Here is an 18,256-nt window from a genome sequence, read left to right as displayed (position 1 = left end):
TATAGTGAAGATGTTGGCATAAAGCTCTCTTACAAAGATGAGATTTTCCCCTTCAGATGTGGTGTGCAAGTTGTCCTCAAGGGAGGGATCATTCCTTGATAGCTTTGTCTTTGAGAAGGGAGAAAGGGCATGCCATTTTCCAACCCACCATTTCTTGGTATAAAGATTGTATGGATGGTCTCCTGTAAGAAGTGTATAAAACATTTTGGAATTCAACTATTGTGGCATTTTTCTATTGCCAATGGTACTATTCCCTGTTATCTCAATCTAAGAGTCATCAAACTGGTTCATAAGAAAGGTGTAACTTTCTTGGAGGCCCTTGAATGCCAAAGCATTGGGTAGGAGACTGTTTGATAATGCCATGCCAGAATTGAAAGGATTTATCAAAGGCAGATTCATTCTGGATCATACTAGTGCGATGTGGGAAGGCATGGAAAATGCCATATGTAGTAACCATGACAAGTTAGAGTGGCCATATGGAGTCTCTCCAAGACATAGGTCTTGAACAAGTGACAAGTTAGAGTGGCCATATACAATCTCTCCAAAGACATATGTCTTGGACCCCAATTTACTCGTTGTGTTAGTGTACTCTTTGAGCATGCCTTAGCAAGAGTGTTAATGGGCTATCTGAACCATTTCCTCTCCAGAGATCTATAAGTTTGTTAATGGTGTTGACCTGCTTGGTACATGAAAAAGGATACATGATTAATAAAGACATCTCCTTGTCTGATAAAACAGAGGTGAAATGGCCCTCCAGTAATGACACAAATGCCATGATGAGCACATATCCTCTATTTTTTACTTTTTGGAATTGTCTCCATAACTTTTGTAAGGCTTCTGGCTCCTATATCAATCATCACAAGACTTGTATCAGAACCTAGAGGTGCCCTCCATGTGATTTTCTCTTGTAGCATGGGTGTGAACTCTTACCATGGGACAAGCTTGTGACTGCCATGATTCCCCCATCCAGAGATGTATCTAGAGGGTTGGCATTGATGAGGTTAGTTACAAGTGCAAGTGTTTGTGAGTGCCGTGAGAGATGCGAGTGAAAAAATTGTGATGCTCATAGGGAAATATGAAGGTGGCATGCATGGGCAATAGGCAAAAGGTGTGTCCATGCATGTGCACTTCTCCAACAGAAAGATATCTCCAACTCAATTGCTTTCTTTAGCTCTGGCGCTCCTTTCTTCAACATTACTTAGCATCTCGTTTCATGGGGAGTCAAGATCATTAGATTGTTAGAGACATGGCAGCAGACTTGCGCATGGCTTTGCCCACAGCTGCAATGCAACTAGGCGACCTTGATGGCTCGAGTGGTTTTGCGTGTTCGAGCACTTAGGATAGAGGAAGTGTGGATAAATTGGGTGGCGTGGTCGAAGAGACGAGGCCACAAAAGGTTCCTATTGATTCTAGGAAGGTCGAGGTGATGGGTCATACCATTGAGTTCGCCATGGTCCCCCCACTTAGAAATGTACATGGATGACTATTGTGATGATGAGGCTTAATGCAAGTTAGTTAAAGAACAATGCCTATGTGTCTATTACATGCAGAGCGCGTGGATATAGTGCAGGCGGTGTGCCTGGGCATTGGGCAAAAGGTGGGCATGTGTAGAAGATTTGTTTGATGAAAAATCCAACACACTGCTTTTTTTTTACACTTATTTGTATGCTTTCTTCGACTCTTTCACATGGTTTGAGATAGGAAATTGGTAGTTGATATGCAACAAGACTAACCGATACGGCATGTGGTAAATGAGATTGGGTTATCCCCATGAGAATGGAAAAATGTAGGACACCCAGGTTGTTAGAAACATTGGTAAGCTGCGAACTATGAGTGGCTTGCTGGACATGGCCAAATGGATTTGGGTGCTTCTTGAGCCTCTTTTTAAATGTTGGTGGGAATTCGATCGGCTTGCTTGAAGCATGGTGATGTTAGCGAAAAGAAGAGAAGCATTACAGAGCTTCGGCTACTTGGGGCTGAAATGTTGGATTACCAAACAATGCCGACTTGGGCATGCGGTGTTCCTCTTTGACCTTTTAATTGTCTCTACCTCGCTTGATTGGCATGGATGCAGGCAAGTTTTGTACTGTGGAGGGAGCAAAGCATGGTTGATTGAATCACCGCATTGTGTGAAGATCTCCATTTGGTTGTATGGATTCAATAGCTCTAGGGACCATGATTGGGATGCCCATGTGGTTGGGCAAGAATAAGGATTCTTCGGTGGCATCTTCACGAAGTCCCTGTGCGTCATGCGTAGATGGAAGGCTAGTAGCCCTTATGAGTGTGCAGATGCTGGAATGGTGAGTCATGGATGGGAAGAGGGCTAGACTAAGCAAGAACGAGACTCAATGAATAAGGACAAGATAAGGCAATTGGATCGACGGCAAGCATGCAAATTCTTGGCATGGGGGGCGTGGATACTACTTGCAAGAATGGAATCCGGTGTTCGAGTGCCTTGATAAGGTGTGGTTCAGACCGTTGGGTGCGATCAACAAAAGGCATGTGTGCATGGAGTGAGTTGGACAGACTACAAGGTAGGAAGGACTACCCGAGCCTATGTGTGTAAGTCCCTATGGCAAAAGGACATGAGTAAACGGGGTTGAATGCACACCGAAAACTTGCTAGGGTCTAGCTATAAATGGAAACTAAATTGGATTTGGTGGTAGCAAGATTTTCTTTTGGGTTTGCAATTGGTTTGGAAATTAAGGATGTGAGTGAGTGGAGTTGAATGCACACCGAAAACTTACAAGGGTCTGGCTATAAGTGGAAGTTGAATTGGGTTTGGTGGTAGGTAGGATATTTGGAAATTGGGCTATACGGGTGGTGTACCTGTAAACAATCCTAGATGTATGACCAGCTCTACCCTCTCGAGGGAGTGCTCTACCCACTTCGTGGGAAGCCAAAATAAGTAGTAAAAGGAGGGTGAAGGGCTTACCTGCACTTACCGGTTTGTCACGAAGGCGTGGACATTTGCGTTGTGTTGATTGTCGCTTGTTGGAATGGTGGTAGGAAATGCTCTACCCACTCAGTGGGAAGCCAAAATAAGTAGTAAAAGGAGTGTGAAGGGCTTACCTGCACTTACCGGTTTGTCACGACTGCTACCAGCATCACGGTCGGTGCACCAGTTGGTTGCCTGATTCGGGTTGGTGTGCCGACGTCTTGGTCTTCTTATTTGAGGCTTTAAGCATAGCTAGTGGCTTTGAGGACATTGCTTTTGGCATCGTTGATCACGTCGGTGTCCAAAGACAAAGACATTTTTTAATTTAAAAATTAGAAATTATGTAGAAAATTAAAAAAGAAAAAGGGGTTTCTATTTTTAAACAAATTAATTAGAAAAAAAACAACAAAACCAAGGGAACTTTTCTTTTCTTTTTGTTTTGAAAAAATATAAAACGAAAAGAAGGAGGGATTTTTTCATTGTTTGTGAAATAACAAAGAAAAAAATAAAAGTAAAAAGTAAACAGAAAAGGATTTTCAAGAAAATGTGGAAAAAATAAGACAAAAAGGGGTTTAAAAATAAAATATAAATTAGAAAGTAACTAGGAAATTTAAAAAGCAAAAAGGGACTTCTTCTTTTTTTTAAATAAATTAATTGTAAAAAGAACAAAACTAAGGAGGGGTTTTTAAAATAATGTATATATAAATGGGAAAAATATAAAAGAAGGGAAGGGGGAGGACATTTTTATAAAACTAATTGGCAAATAAAAAATGGGTGGAGGGGATGGTTAGTTTTTTTGAGAGGGATGAGGGAGGGTGTTGTGCACACGAGGACACATACGTTGCATGCGGGGTGCATATTGGAGTGTCGTGCATGCACAAGTGCGAGGTGAGTGGGTGCATGTGTAGGTGAAAATGTGTATCGATGCACGTGCAAATATGTAAGTGTATGCATGTGAGTGTAGGTCAATGTGTACATGCAAATGAGTGAAGGGGTGGGGTGCATGTGCAGGTCAATGTGTGTGTGGAAATGTGTGCATATATGTAGGCAAGTGCAAAGGTGTGTGCACATGGTGCAAAGGTGCACGCACAAGCATGTGTGTGTGGAAATGTGTGCAAATCTGTGAATGGGTGCGTGTGCGTGCTAATGTGCATGCATGTGGTGCAAATGTACATGTTTTTTAACATTTCTTGTTATATTTTTTAGAGGTGTGTGCATGTGTGCGCGTGCGCGTGTGTTTTAATCATTCTCGCGACGAAGATAATGATTGTACACTTGATCGAGGTGGGTACGTTTCATCTATACACATGGGCTTAGGGTTCGGGATTATCGTATGTGTGCTTAGTGAGCTAGGGTGGAGAATCATTAACCCATCCACCATGATGAAAAGCTTGGATGACACTGTGGTCAACTTTGTTGGCCCGCTTGATTGAGCTTAATCTTGTCAGTTTCAACTTGCGAGTTGGTGTTTTCATGACGTAGGTTTAGATCCAATTAGGAACTCCACTTCAAAATAACCAATGGTCATAGATTGGGAATTATTTATCGTAATAATGTTTGCTCTAGATGGTGCAAGGGGTGGGTGGCCCAATGAGGTCCATGTCTCACAAGACAACACATTGTGGCTAGGCAGGCCATGTAGCTAGGTGGTCTTTTTGGGGGAACTCTAACTCAATGCAAGCCAGTTCCACTGCTAGTTCTATCTCAAATACGTCGAGCATGAGCAGGGATGTGATTTTGGCATTGTTCAGTCATATGAACCTTGTCCAACCCTGTCTTAAGCTTCTATGGAAGTGTTCATTGTTGCAAGAACGTGAATCAACTCCTCGGAGTCGGCATGCTTTGAGAGGGGCTCACATTCCTGGTCCCCATCTTCACCATCCAACATCTTGTTATAACTCTACGGATATCAATCAACATGGTGTGAGCTTTTACGCTGCATGCTATGTAAATATTGACTGAAGCCGTTCGAGCGGTTGTGTCAGACTCATTGGCGAGAACTTTACTTCAAAACAATCGATGGTCAAAGATTATGAATTATTTACCACAATAATGGTTTCCCGGATGGTGTGAGGGGTGGGTGGCCTAATGAGGTTCCACATTTCCCAAGACAACACATTGTGGCTAGCTCTCATGTCAACCGTGGTGGCAAGGTAGGCCATGTTGCTAGGTGGTCTTTTTTAGGGAAACTCTAACTCAAGGTAAGTGTGTTTCACTGCTTTTTTTTTTATATCTCGAATGCATCGAGCATGAAAAGGGATGTGATTTTGGCTAGCAAAGTCTCTACCAACTCGTCCATGCTCATATTCTTAACTAGGACTCTAGCTAGTACTAGTGGGGCACCCTTGGCCTATGAGGCTTTGGATGATGTATTCCCTATCTCTTGGTTTGGATGGAGGACTTCTATATCCTTGTCTTGTAGATTATCTACAAGGTCTATTGCCTCATGGTAGAACTCATCAAAGATGTAGTGCCTAGACTTGTAGATATGGTCGTGAATCCTCTTGCTCTTAAGACTGATGAAGAATCAATCAATGAGTGATATATCATCTAATCTCATGGGTGCTAAATCTTATGTGGATATACTTGTTTTAGCAATGTAGTTCCACCTCGTGTCACCCTCCTCTTGCTTGAGGTTATAGATTTGTACAATGGGGCTCAATCTTGCTCCGCTGGGCTAGAATGCCACTATCAAAGTGTGTCTCAAGACCTCGTAGCAACAACCAGGCTTTTCTAGTGGGTTTAGAGACCTAAACCACTAGCTTGCTTTGCCTTCAAGGCAAAGTCCGAATGGCCTTGCAAATTTAATTAAACTTCTCTAGGTACTAAATGGGATCTCCAATTCCATCAAATTTGGTCATCATCCTTGAGATGTGGATTGGCTTGGTTTTGGCCAAGCCTCTAGGTGCTATGTTCCATTGCAAACCCCCTTCCCATTTCAAATGCCATCCTCAGTATGTATTTTGCGTATTCACGTGGTAGTGGAACAGAAGGAGGTGGTTGCACGATGAGACTCTCTATTTTCCAGGATACGGGATCTCTTGTCATATGGGGTTGGGCTGTGCGATTTCCAATGGCTCTTGTGTTCCGAGCAACAGCATGACCTTCAGACTATAGGTTCACGAGGTGAGGACATGTTCTATGAAGGCCCTTGTGGATCCCTTTGTGATGAGGTAGTCCCTGTGAGTCACTCCTTACCATTTCTCATGTTTCTTGTTCCTCATTCCTCATTCAAACAAAGAAGAACTCAAACGTGGTTATGTGGTAAAAGGCACTTTCAAAATGAGATATTCCCCTGCGAGTGGCTCCTTACCCTTATTGTGTTCTCTATTTCTCATTCAAATGGATAAGAACTCAAACTTGGTTATGTGGTAAAGGCACTTTCAAAATGACTCTCATGAGGAGAGCACGACTCCTGCTTGCGCTGTGCCACACACACACACACGTATACATACATATCTTTATATATGTTTGTATATATATACATATGTTTGTACACACACGTATACATGTATGTATGTGTGTGTGTGTGTATGTATGGTATACATACATACATACATGTATACATGTGTGTGTGTGTATACGTACGCGCATGCACACACACACACATACATATACATGCATACATACACACACACACATACATACACACGCGCGCGCGCACACACACACACATGTATGTATGTATGTATGTATGTATGTATGTATGTATACATACACACACACATATATGTATGTATGTATATATATACACACGTGTGTGTATAGGTTTATAATTCCCATGAGCATGCTCATAGGTTTATAATGCACATGAGCATGTTTGTTGAGCCACCAAACACATAGAAAACAAGCCACCATACTAAGCTAGTCTTAAGGAAAAAGTAAGAAGGCTTAGGCTTAGGCTAACATGTTGTTGAGTTTTACTCTAGTGGTAGTACAAGCCTTTGTTTTGGACATTCACTAAATCCATGCTTGGAAGCCCTTATTCATGATTTTATTTTGTGTGTTGGGCCATCTTGTTGTGCACTACTTGTTGTAAACATTGATGCACACTCTCATTCATCCTAGTACTTACTCTCGCTTTGATGCGTGTCCTCATACCATTGATTCCTAGGGGTCATGAAGTCTCACCTCCTTAAACTAGGATTCATCATCTGTGTGATAATAAACTAGGTAACATTTATTGAAGTGCGACTCAACATCCCAAGTAGTATCAAATAGAATATGACCTCTCCGAGGTACTAAAACCTCTCGACGAAGAGTTTGATTTCTCAATTGCTTCTCTCTTCTATCCTATGGTGTAAAACCTCTCCATTCTGCAATGCTAGGTGTTTCTTTGTGAGGTAACCCTATGGTGCTTTGTGAACAACATAATTCAATTTAAACTGTGAGAAGTTCATAGAGGAATGGATGAAAACTCCAACAAAAGCAAAGTACTTCTCTCATTCAGCTTTATTTTTTTCACCAACATATGCTCAAAGCATATACTCAAGAATTGAATTGATTTTAAGGTATTGAATCTAAGATTGTTCTAAGTTTATTGAATATGTACTGCTAAAAATTTCCTATAAAACATGGATCTCTAAAACAGATATAATGGATTATGGCATATCATATAAGAGAAAAATCTTCTATATAACAAGTGTATATCTTGTGGTGCTGCAATTTTCCCCCCTTGTGGGAATAAAATAAGACATTTTGGTGAGCTTGTCCACCATAACTAGCACAACACTAGGAAATTTCATAATAAAATCCATAAAGATGTGTTGCCACTTCCTGTCTAAGATATGAAGTGGATTTAATAGACACTAAACTCTCATACTTTGAGATTTGATGCTAGATATAATGTTTAAAATAATGATACATGTGTTTCTTTAATCGTGGCCATACCAATAGAAATGTTTTATGGTCACCAATACACATGTTTCTTTAATTGTGGCCCCTAATAGAAATGTTTTATGATCTTAGTGGTCTTCTTGGCCACCATGCGTCCTCACAAGGATTATCATGATAATATTTAATCCCATGGTTTTTCAATTGTTTGAGTCAAAAACCATACTTTGCCATTCCTCTTTAGATAACCATATTACTTTGTGAACTTATAATGTTGTGGTCTTGAAGATACTTCAAATCAAGACTTATCTATCTAGGCTAGGACTTTGACCACATAATTTGGACATACTTTTTGTACACTAAGATTCATGTACCCATTACAACATCTGATATTCTATAATACTAAAACTTATTTAATGCACTATTCTAGACAATGCATTAAACAACACGTTTTTTGCTACATCTATACTTTTTGTACACTAAGATTCATGTACCCATTATAACATCTGATATTCTATAATACTAAAACTTATTTTGCTACATCTATAAAGGATTTCCATATTAGGCTTTTTATCATCATTTGGTACCATCGAGTTAGTGTCCTCACAAATTCAATTAACTACAAATATTTCAGCGTATTATGATCCATATATAGTTTAAATTCATCTCTTTATGGAGAGTATCCCTTCATATCTTTGGTACCATCGATCTTAGTGTCCTCACAAATTTAATTAACTACAAATATTTCAAAGTATTATGATCCATATATAGTTTAAATTCATCTCTCCATGCAGAGTATCTCTCCATAGCTTTAGTGCATGTATTTTAAGCTCATGGGTTGGCTAAGCACCCTTGAGTTTCTTACTCTCAAAGTCAACTGGTCACACCATTCTTAGCTTAGCACACCTCCTATATCAATATTAATTTCTTTCTACCTTAAAAGTAATTACCAATCCACTATTTTTAGCATTTGGATAGTGGCTACTACTGCCTCCTTTTAACCTATCAAAACTCTCACGTTATACATCAATCCACACATATACACAACAATAAGTTGAAACAAATCAGTTAATGGGGTAGCATTTTCCAATAATAATGAACTTACAATAAAATCTAGACAGCCCTAATAAAGATGTGAGCTAGGCTCAGCCACATTTTGTGAAACTCCCCATGCCAAAACGCTTGCTACTTTCTTTGGATTCACTTCAACTTCAGTAACAAAAATAATCTACCCAAAAAATTTTAGCTCACCTTAGCATAAAAACATTTTAGCTTTTTTGGAAAAGAGAGCATGTTCTCTCTCAACACCCCAAAAATTGTAAGCAAATGAGATTCATGTTTTGCTAGAGTTTTTTTTCAACAAGGATATCATCAATGAAATCCATTATAAACTTACCAAAAAATTCTATGAACACATTGTTGAAATGTAGCGGGAACATTGGTTTATTTTTTAGCATAGCTAAATTACTTTTAATGCCCAAAACAAGATCAAAAAGCTATCTTTGGAATATTATCCTCACTAGAATGGATTTGATGATAACCTTTTAAGATCAATCTTCATAAAAAGTAGTCGCTCCTCCATAAGCATCTAATAAATAATCCATATGTGGCATCAAATAATAGTGTTTTACAATAATCTTGTTTAATATCCTAAATCAATACACATTTTGAATAAACCATGTTTATTCTTTACTAGAAGAATGGACGAAGAAAATGGTAAGAAACTTGGGCATATAAGTCCTTTGCTTATAGCTCTAAGAATGAGTTTGATCTTGTGTTCCACTTTACTAACCACTGTATGCTTATAAATGTGACTTGTACTTTTGCATGCTCAAGCACGACTCTAGCTTTCCGAAAGAAGATAACTACCAATCATTCAAGGCTAGGAAAAATATCCTTTTTTATACAAAAATAATTTATTCTACAAACTATATTATTCTCCATGTGCACTTACACATTTACTCCTCATGCTATGCCTTGGACATTTATTCACGTGCACTTGTGCTGCAAGTATTCATGTGAAATCTTCATAATCCTCTTCACCTATTTCACACAATAAATATGTTAATTTGCTAATTAATTGATGAAATCAATCAATCCTAACAATTACATTTATAGGCATAAACTATACACCAATCAATGAAATCAATCAATCCTAACAATTGCATTTGTAGGCATAAACTATACACCAATCTCACTGTTTAGCAGCGTATGTACCCAAGGCCTGCTTATACAAACCATTCTACCAATTTATCAAGGCCTCAAGCACACACCACTTGTTAACACTAAACTTCTTGATATTTAATGATGGCATTACCCATGATATCACCCTCACTAGGCATGGTGTAAAAATAAATTAGGCCTCTCTAAAATATTTAAGAAGGGAAAATATGTGACATCCCTCTTGCTTGAGTTAACAAGTGTCCTCAATTTGCAAGTTTGCTTATAAGAGTTAACAACTGTCCTGAGTTGCAATTTTGCTTATAAGAGTTAATAATCATAGGATATGCATAGAAAAATTGCTCCTGCATCCATCAAGCATCTTCTTTTGGATTATTTTTGAATAACAAATATGTACTATAAGTATTGCTAGTGTTTGTTGAAGTAATTTATTTATCGATGATGGCTTTAGGTTTGAGAATTCCTTTGAGACCAAGGTAGTAGCGACTCCATGATGTCCCATAAATGGTTGATTGATGCATAAGGCAAGTTGTGTTAAATGTTGTGTGATGCATAATATCTTTTGGAAAAAGAGAGATCCAGCATTATAGCAATGATATCCTTAAGGGGTCCAATTCTTATCATCACGAAGCATGAGCCAAACTATAGAGAAATCTAAATCTTGCTCAGAAGAGTCTCGCATATGTTCAAAAGGATTGGTCTCAATTACATAGATATTGTTGATGTTGTGACTTATAGCATCTGCCACAATGTTTTACTTTCTCGGTTGACATGGATACAATATGACCTAAGTATTCAATTTGGTTTTGAAAGAAGAGACCCCTGTCATGACTGGCATCGCGTTGATTTTCCTAGAAGAGTGAGAACACTTTTTCCGATGTTACTCATGCTATTAATGAAATATTTTCTAAAGACTAAGATATCATAAAAAATGCAATAAATTTTTTTAGAATTTAAGGAATATCATGTTCATTATTCCACTAAAGGTTGCTTGTCAATCTAAATGGCATAACCAAGAACTCAAAGTGACTTGTCTGATTTGAGATGAATTTTGCTAATGAATATTCAGATTCTTTAAGCTTATCTAGCAAGGAATCTACCCTAGGGATTGGGTATCTATTTTTTACGATGAGCTTTTGAGAGCATAGTCACATTTGGAAGGTCCCATTCTTCTTCTTGACAAGGTGTACTGGAGCTCCAAATGGCGAGCTACTAGTCCTAATCAAACCTCTTTCTAAGAAATCTTTTTTTAAAATTTCCTTTTTCTCTACTATGTTAACAATGGAGAAGGAAAATTTCTTTACATTTTTCACCAAGAAGTGTGTGTGAATTGCAATCAATCTTTGGGATATGTTGATGCCTCCATGGCATGCCCAAAATGTATCTAAATATTTCACCTCCCGCATGTGCACATTTATATTTGGTACCAGTGTGATAAATGTAGCTTTCACTTTGTAACTAGAATGTGGAGTTTAGATACAGAACCCTTAGTGCTTTCTCTGATATAAAATCCTGGGTACTTCCATTGTCATGCAGTATTGTTACCTCTTTGCCATTAATTGGTCTTGTTACCTCTTTGCCATTAATTGGTCTTATTACCTCTTTGCCATTAATTGTTCTTGTCATCTTCTTCAATAAAGCACACAAATCTTATCTCAGGATCCGAGTCACCCTCTTGCTTGAAGGATTCGTCATCTTTCTTATCTTCGTCGAATGATATGTACTTATGCCACTGAGTTTGGCATTTTCTTATCAGATGAGATGTCCTTCTTTGTGGCAATGGTAGCACCGAACCATATGATTTGTTAGCTTTTCGTTGAAGGTTTTTTTTTAATGATTTCTCACCACATCTTGAAATCCTTGAGTCATTGTAGACGATTTAGAAGACATCATAAAAGAAGTGCCATGCACTCATGCCTCTTAGAATAGCGATCTTTCTTTCAAAGTTTATGGTTAAAGAGATTGACAAACTAAGAGAGTAAGGACATAACATGTTTATATCAGCCCTAATAGTAGGTTTGAGTCCAACAATAAACTTCCATTTTTGCTCTCTCTCATTAACCCTTTCACCAACATGAACTAGAAGTAATAATTACCAAAACTTCTCTATGTAGGCAGGCATGTTTTGTTTCTCTATTTAACACAAGGTATTCCATTGTTGCCTTACTTTGGCCTTGAAATGAGAAGGCAAGAAATTTTTCTTGAATATTATTTTTCTTGAATATTATTTTTCCATTAAGTGTGCAAGAAACCACAAATTTTTCTTGAATATTATTTTTCTTGAATAATAAGAGAGTAAGGACATAACATGTTTATATCAGCCCTAATAGTAGGTTTGAGTCCAACAATAAACTTCCATTTTTGCTCTCTCTCATTAACCCTTTCACCAACATGAACTAGAAGTAATAATTACCAAAACTTCTCTATGTAGGCAGGCATGTTTTGTTTCTCTATTTAACACAAGGTATTCCATTGTTGCCTTACTTTGGCCTTGAAATGAGAAGGCAAGAAATTTTTCTTGAATATTATTTTTCTTGAATATTATTTTTCCATTAAGTGTGCAAGAAACCACTTAATGGAAAAATAATATTCAAGAATTTTCCATTAAGTGTGCAAGAAACCACTTAGTGTGCAAGAAACCACTTAATGGAAAAATAATATTCAAGAATTTAAATTCTTGAATATTATTTTTCCATTAAGTGGTTTCTTGCACACTAAGTGGTTTCTTGCACACTTAATGGAAAATTCTTGAATATTATTTTTCCATTAAGTGGTTTCTTGCACACTTAATGGAAAAATAATATTCAAGAAAAATAATATTCAAGAAAAATTTCTTGCCTTCTCATTTCAAGGCCAAAGTAAGGCAACAATGGAATATTATTTTTCTTGAATATTATTTTTCTTGCCTTCTCATTTCAAGGCCAAAGTAAGGCAACAATGAAAATTAAGTGTGCAAGAAACCACTTAATGGAAGCCATCGCTTAAGCAAGAAAAAATAAGCGATGGCTTCCATTAAGTGGTTTCTTGCACACTTAATTTTCAAGAAAAATAATATTCAAGAAAAATTTCTTGCCTTCTCATTTCAAGGCCAAAGTAAGGCAACAATGGAATATTATTTTTCTTGAATATTATTATTGTTGCCTTATGTCTGCCTTGCTTAAGCGATGGCTTCCATTAAGTGGTTTCTTGCACACTTAATTTTCTCCCTTTTGAGAAATATATCTCATGTGTATTTGGAAACCAATATCCATGTTTAGTCTCATGTGATAAGACAGTGTTCCCATATCTTATCTGGAGATTTCACCAATTTAGAAGTGAAATCTCCAGATAAGATATGCCAACTCTACAGTCCCAGAGGCACACTGTTAGGAAATGAATGTGTTTTATTTGCATTCAGATAATTTCCCCATTGTTGCCAATTTCATGACTGGCCTGTGTACTACAGCCATTGAAACAAAATGGATGCCGCAGCACTGCACCCTAGATGACCTTGTAAGCTTGCCTTAGCAATCAAACAAAACTTGCAAAAATGTCAAGCCATTAATACTTGCATGAATGGTATAGCCATGAATATAAAAAGCCAACCACCTAATCATCACAATCAGTGGTCCCACATACCATGTCTTGAATAATGAAAAGCTCTTCATTCTAAACAAAAAGGATGAGAGCTTCAAAAATCACAATGCCACAAAGGCATTCAATCAGAGCGAACATGAAAAACAAAAGATAAAAGGCTTGTTTATAGCAAACAATTTGAGAGGCATAATAAGTATGAAAACCACAAAACGCGTTTCGGGGTAGGTAAGGGACGGAAACGCATTTTTGGAACATTTCAGCAATGGGGGAAACGTTTTAGCTTGCTATTTCCTGCCACGCATTTCAGAGATTTTTCCACCCAAATCAACATGAACTAGTAAGAAATTGTCACACTAAAACTAAAATCCATTTTATTCCCTTTTTATTCTTATAAACCATAAAATTCATGTCATAATGGGATCACACATGTGCACACAATCAATCATGAGCTTTCATTTCAACCCCTCCCCTCCCTTAGTCCTCCTTGCTAGCATGGCATTTCCATTTTCCTTTCAGCTCTCCTAGAAATTTTCGTTTCCGTATCCATTTCCATTTCCATTTCCCGTTCCCCTCAAACGTATGATACTCCAAGTCTTGCCAATCATACTTCGGTTATCATACTTTGAGTGCCTGTTGACCCTTTTTTCTCCTAATTTTTCTTGGGTGCCACTCACAAAAAGCAAAACTTTTCAATTGCAAAAGCCAAGAAAATAAACATAATTGCCCAATTATTTAACAAGAAACCCCAATTGAAAAGCCCAAAATTGAGAAATTTTAGGAAGGGGACGATTTTTAAAAACCACAAATTCTCAACTGCAAACAATTATAAAAAGCCCAATGCCCATGTTTCAACAGGAAGTCCCAAATTTCCGACAATAAGAAAGCCCCAAAAGTCAATCACAACTGTAGAGCAAGACTTGTTTGCATGAGAAAAATGTTTCACATTGAGCGCATAAATTCAAGCACCATTGGGCCGTATGAGGTTTCTTGTGCTGGCTGTGCATCGACATGCATGCATGAAGAGCGATTGCGTTGATCCAACTCGCAAGCATGGGCAATGCAACATTCTTGTGATTTGACCCTTGAAAACGGACCACAAAGTTATAAAAGTTGCACATAAAATACATGCGTATCATATGCAGTTTTTCCATAAATTTGCAACCGCCTATGATTGCAACTATAAGCAATAGTACATATTTCTTTTCTTATCAAATGTTGCACAGCTGAAAAAAATGGCAATTATCTGCTGGTAGGGCTAGCAAATGAATATCCCCAAACCATGAAGAGCTTTCAAAAGTTTTTAAAATGCTGTTGCTCCACCCAAAAGATCATGCAAATTGTTTTTGTAATAATTTTGCCCAGCACCCTACTCTGCACCCTTTTTAGATCGGAAGTTCTCCTTTAGCTCAGAGAATTTCCTAAAACACTGAACCTTGGACTTTCCTGGCACTGCAGTTGCTATCCGATCCCATCTCTGTGGCGTATCCTTGGGAAATGCCTTCAATGCCTTTACAAGAGCCCCTTCTTGTACATCAGACCACACCTCCTCCTCATCTTTGATGGCCTTTCTGTTTACTATTGGCTGATTTCCATTTGAAATCACTTGCTTACCTGCTTTCTCTTCAGTCTTAACACTTGGAGGCTTAATGGGGCTCCCCACCTTCTTGGTACTGTCTGCTTCACCATTTTCCACAGAGCTTGATGAAGATTGCACAGGAGATGATTCTGAAGAATCATCGCGTGTTGACAGAGGAGATGCAATAGCTACATTTGCAACTTTTCTCTTCTCCAAAAAAGAATCAAAAGCTCTTGAAGAATCTGGTTTCTGTAGAAGGACAGTCTTGATGGCCTTCAAAATCTCCTCAACAGAACGGTCAGTTCCAATGTAGCTCGACACAACCTCCCATCTCTGTGGAGTTCCCTTGGGATACTTCTGGACAGCTTTACGCAACAATTCCACTTCCTCCCTGCTCCAAGGCTTTTCCTTCTTATCTCCAGCATTGAGAACGCTAAAAGGCTTTTTCCCAACAGGACCTTCTGATGCTCCTGTCCGGTCATCTGCGGCAGAACCATTTGAACTAGATGAATCTGAGCATTTACAACTGTTGAGAGCCTGCTTCAAAATATGACTTATTTTGTGTACATCCTTCCCCTCCACATCTTCACACAAGCGCCTCAGCTCATCAATGTCTAGGGCAAGGCACAAATTCTCAATATCATCCTCAGCTAGCCCTAATATTCTTCTACTTACAACATCAGAAGCTGCAGCGCGCAGCCTAGACTTCTCCTTCCTCAGTAACTTCTTCTCTTTCTCCTTGGACTTCTTCTGCATGGCGGCTTCTTCTGCAGCTTTTTTTTCTTCCTGTTCTTTTCTGAGCCTTTCTTCCTCAAGCAATCTTGTAGCTTCATCCTCCTTTTCCTTCTTGGCTTGAATCTTCGCCTGTTTTCTCCTGAGTTTCTCAGCCTTCTCTTCCTCCTTCCTTCTCAAAATTCTGGGATCTCTCTTGTATGCATTTTCAACAATAGAACGTATCCTTGCACTTTCTTCTTTCCTGGCTTTCTCCGAGAGTTTTGCATTCTGCCTTTCCATCCATCTCTTATGCTCTCTGCTCTCAGCTTCTTCCAGGTCATACTCGTTAGCATCAGGAAACTCCCGCCAGCTCTTGAAGCTGTTCCAAAAATCATAAAACTTGTCCACTTCATGTAAGGGCATATCTTCATCCCCGAGAACAGGTACTTGCTGAACTACAGACCATCGGGCATTCCTCATAAAGACAGGACCATACACCTTAAAGAAATCTTGCGCTGAGCAATCCCCAGGGACTGCATCGTCAAACTCATCTGTAGAATCAAAGATGCGTCTCTTCACGGGGTCTATCAGCACCTCGTATGCCTTCTGAATAGCCTTGAAGTGCTGATCAATCTCCTCCTTCTTGATCGCTTTACTCTCCTCAGTCTCTTCTGCAAGGAGGAGGGCCGCTTGCTTGTCAGGATGAAACTTCAAAGCCGACTCCCTGTAGCATTTCCTGATTTGATCTTCTGTGGCGAGATAGCGCAGATGGCCTAACCCTAGCAAGGCGTAATGGTCCTGCTCTTCCTGGCCGAGAGTAGCCTTCTTCTTACCCTTGAAATGGAAATAATTCGAGGAAGCAGAAAAGCTTTCTTCCTTGCTTGGTGTAGCCTCGTCTTCGTCCTGCTTCTCGCCTAAGCCTAACCCTAACAGGCGAAGGGCTAGAGAATGAAAGGATAGACCAGCGGGCTCATACCTTGAGGTCTTGACGGGAAAGCTGTTGGAGGAGACGACGAGGGGCAGGAGGAGGCCATCGTGAGACTCAGGGGAGGGATAGGCGATGGTAAGGGGCCGGCCCTCCGGCATGATACTGGTACTGCTACGGCCTCCTGATGGTGCTTGCAGCAGAAGATAGGGTTTCGGTTCTGCCGCCTTCTGCTGCTGCTGCAGAGATCAGGGTTTGACTGTTGCACCGACTAGGGTTTGCTGCTGCTTTCATTCAAAGAGAAGGGTGGTGTGTCTATTAGACAGAAAAGGGTGGTGTAGCCTTAGCACATAAAGGAGGTCGGCCACCCTAAGGTCACCCAAGATTCCTAGAATATGCTTCCGGCCACGCATTGTTTTGAGCACTTAAGGAGGTTGGCCAGTTTCGGGTAGGGGACCAGAGTTGGCCGAAATACTTGAGCAGATAAGGGCGGCCAACCACCAACTAGACCTAAAGAAAACACACATATATTATGATCAATTTTTTGCGCAAATATGAATATAAGAGTGTTTTTTTTTTTGTAGTTGCTTAGATGCGTGCTAGGGGGGAGACCACTCCGTCAAAGTCACCCGGGAATCGAACCTGGCCTCCACAGGCTATTAGACCATCATTGAGAGCCCACCTCAATGATGCAGGCCATGCACACACAATCTCAAGAGAGTGCCTACCTCTCATGAGATTCACACATAACACTAACACAAGCCAATGCAAATTATGAACATACAAAAACACATGCAAAGTACAAACATTATGCACTGTCAAACAATAACCCAATCAAACATAAAACAAATGACACACATACAAAACCACACACAATCACAGAAACGAACACGCTCACATGCATACACACACACAGAGAAAAAAATCCTACAAAATAATAGGACACCGTCCAATAGCTCACCTCAAACCCTCTCCATCATGTGTCCTGCAAAACCGAATGGCTTTCACTAGGCTGTCTGAGAAATGTTAAAGATACACTTTGACAACAACAAATCTGATATTACCTATGTGAGAATGGAACTCGTTCGTCTCACGTAATCATTAATCATTAAAAAGAACTGTTCTCATTCGCAAGCCCATGGCCCTTTGTCGACTCATACACCTCCATCTAAGAGGTTCATCGACATTGGGGTGTGGATCAACTTGATCAATGGGTTCCGTCTCTCCTTGCAATTGCACATAGTTGTTCAAAACACAACAAGCTAGGACCACAGAAGGAGCAAATGGCAAAGCAACATTCAAATCTCTGAGTATACGCCATCTGTTTTTCAAGATCCCAAAAGCGTTCTCGATTTTCACTCTTACGTTGGCAATCTGTTTATCAAACTCATTTTTCTTCTCTAGGTTCTCTCTTGCTTTCGATTTGAATGCCTTCAACAAGAAACTTGCCAGCTTATAAGCGGAATCCCCGACGATGTAAGGTCTAATATTCACGCCGTCTATGCATTTAAGA

The 18,256-nt window shown here is 39.3% G+C and overlaps 1 protein-coding gene across 1 annotated transcript; it reads right to left on the bottom strand.

Annotated features, from left to right (window-relative positions):
- Positions 1 to 14,602: 14,602 nt before the first annotated feature.
- LOC147639752 (uncharacterized) lies at positions 14,603 to 17,081 on the bottom strand. The gene has a single exon (XM_086773566.1). It carries the CDS (start codon positions 16,902 to 16,904, stop codon positions 14,895 to 14,897), a length of 2,010 nt encoding a protein of 669 aa, XP_086629692.1. The 5' UTR covers positions 16,905 to 17,081; the 3' UTR covers positions 14,603 to 14,894.
- Between the last annotated feature and the right edge of the window lie 1,175 nt (positions 17,082 to 18,256).

This window comes from Cibotium barometz, chromosome 3 (genome assembly GCF_041138505.1).
Source record: "Cibotium barometz isolate CiBa-2024 chromosome 3, ASM4113850v1, whole genome shotgun sequence".
Taxonomy (NCBI): domain Eukaryota; kingdom Viridiplantae; phylum Streptophyta; class Polypodiopsida; order Cyatheales; family Cibotiaceae; genus Cibotium; species Cibotium barometz.
This window is presented reverse-complemented; position numbering and strand designations above follow the sequence as displayed.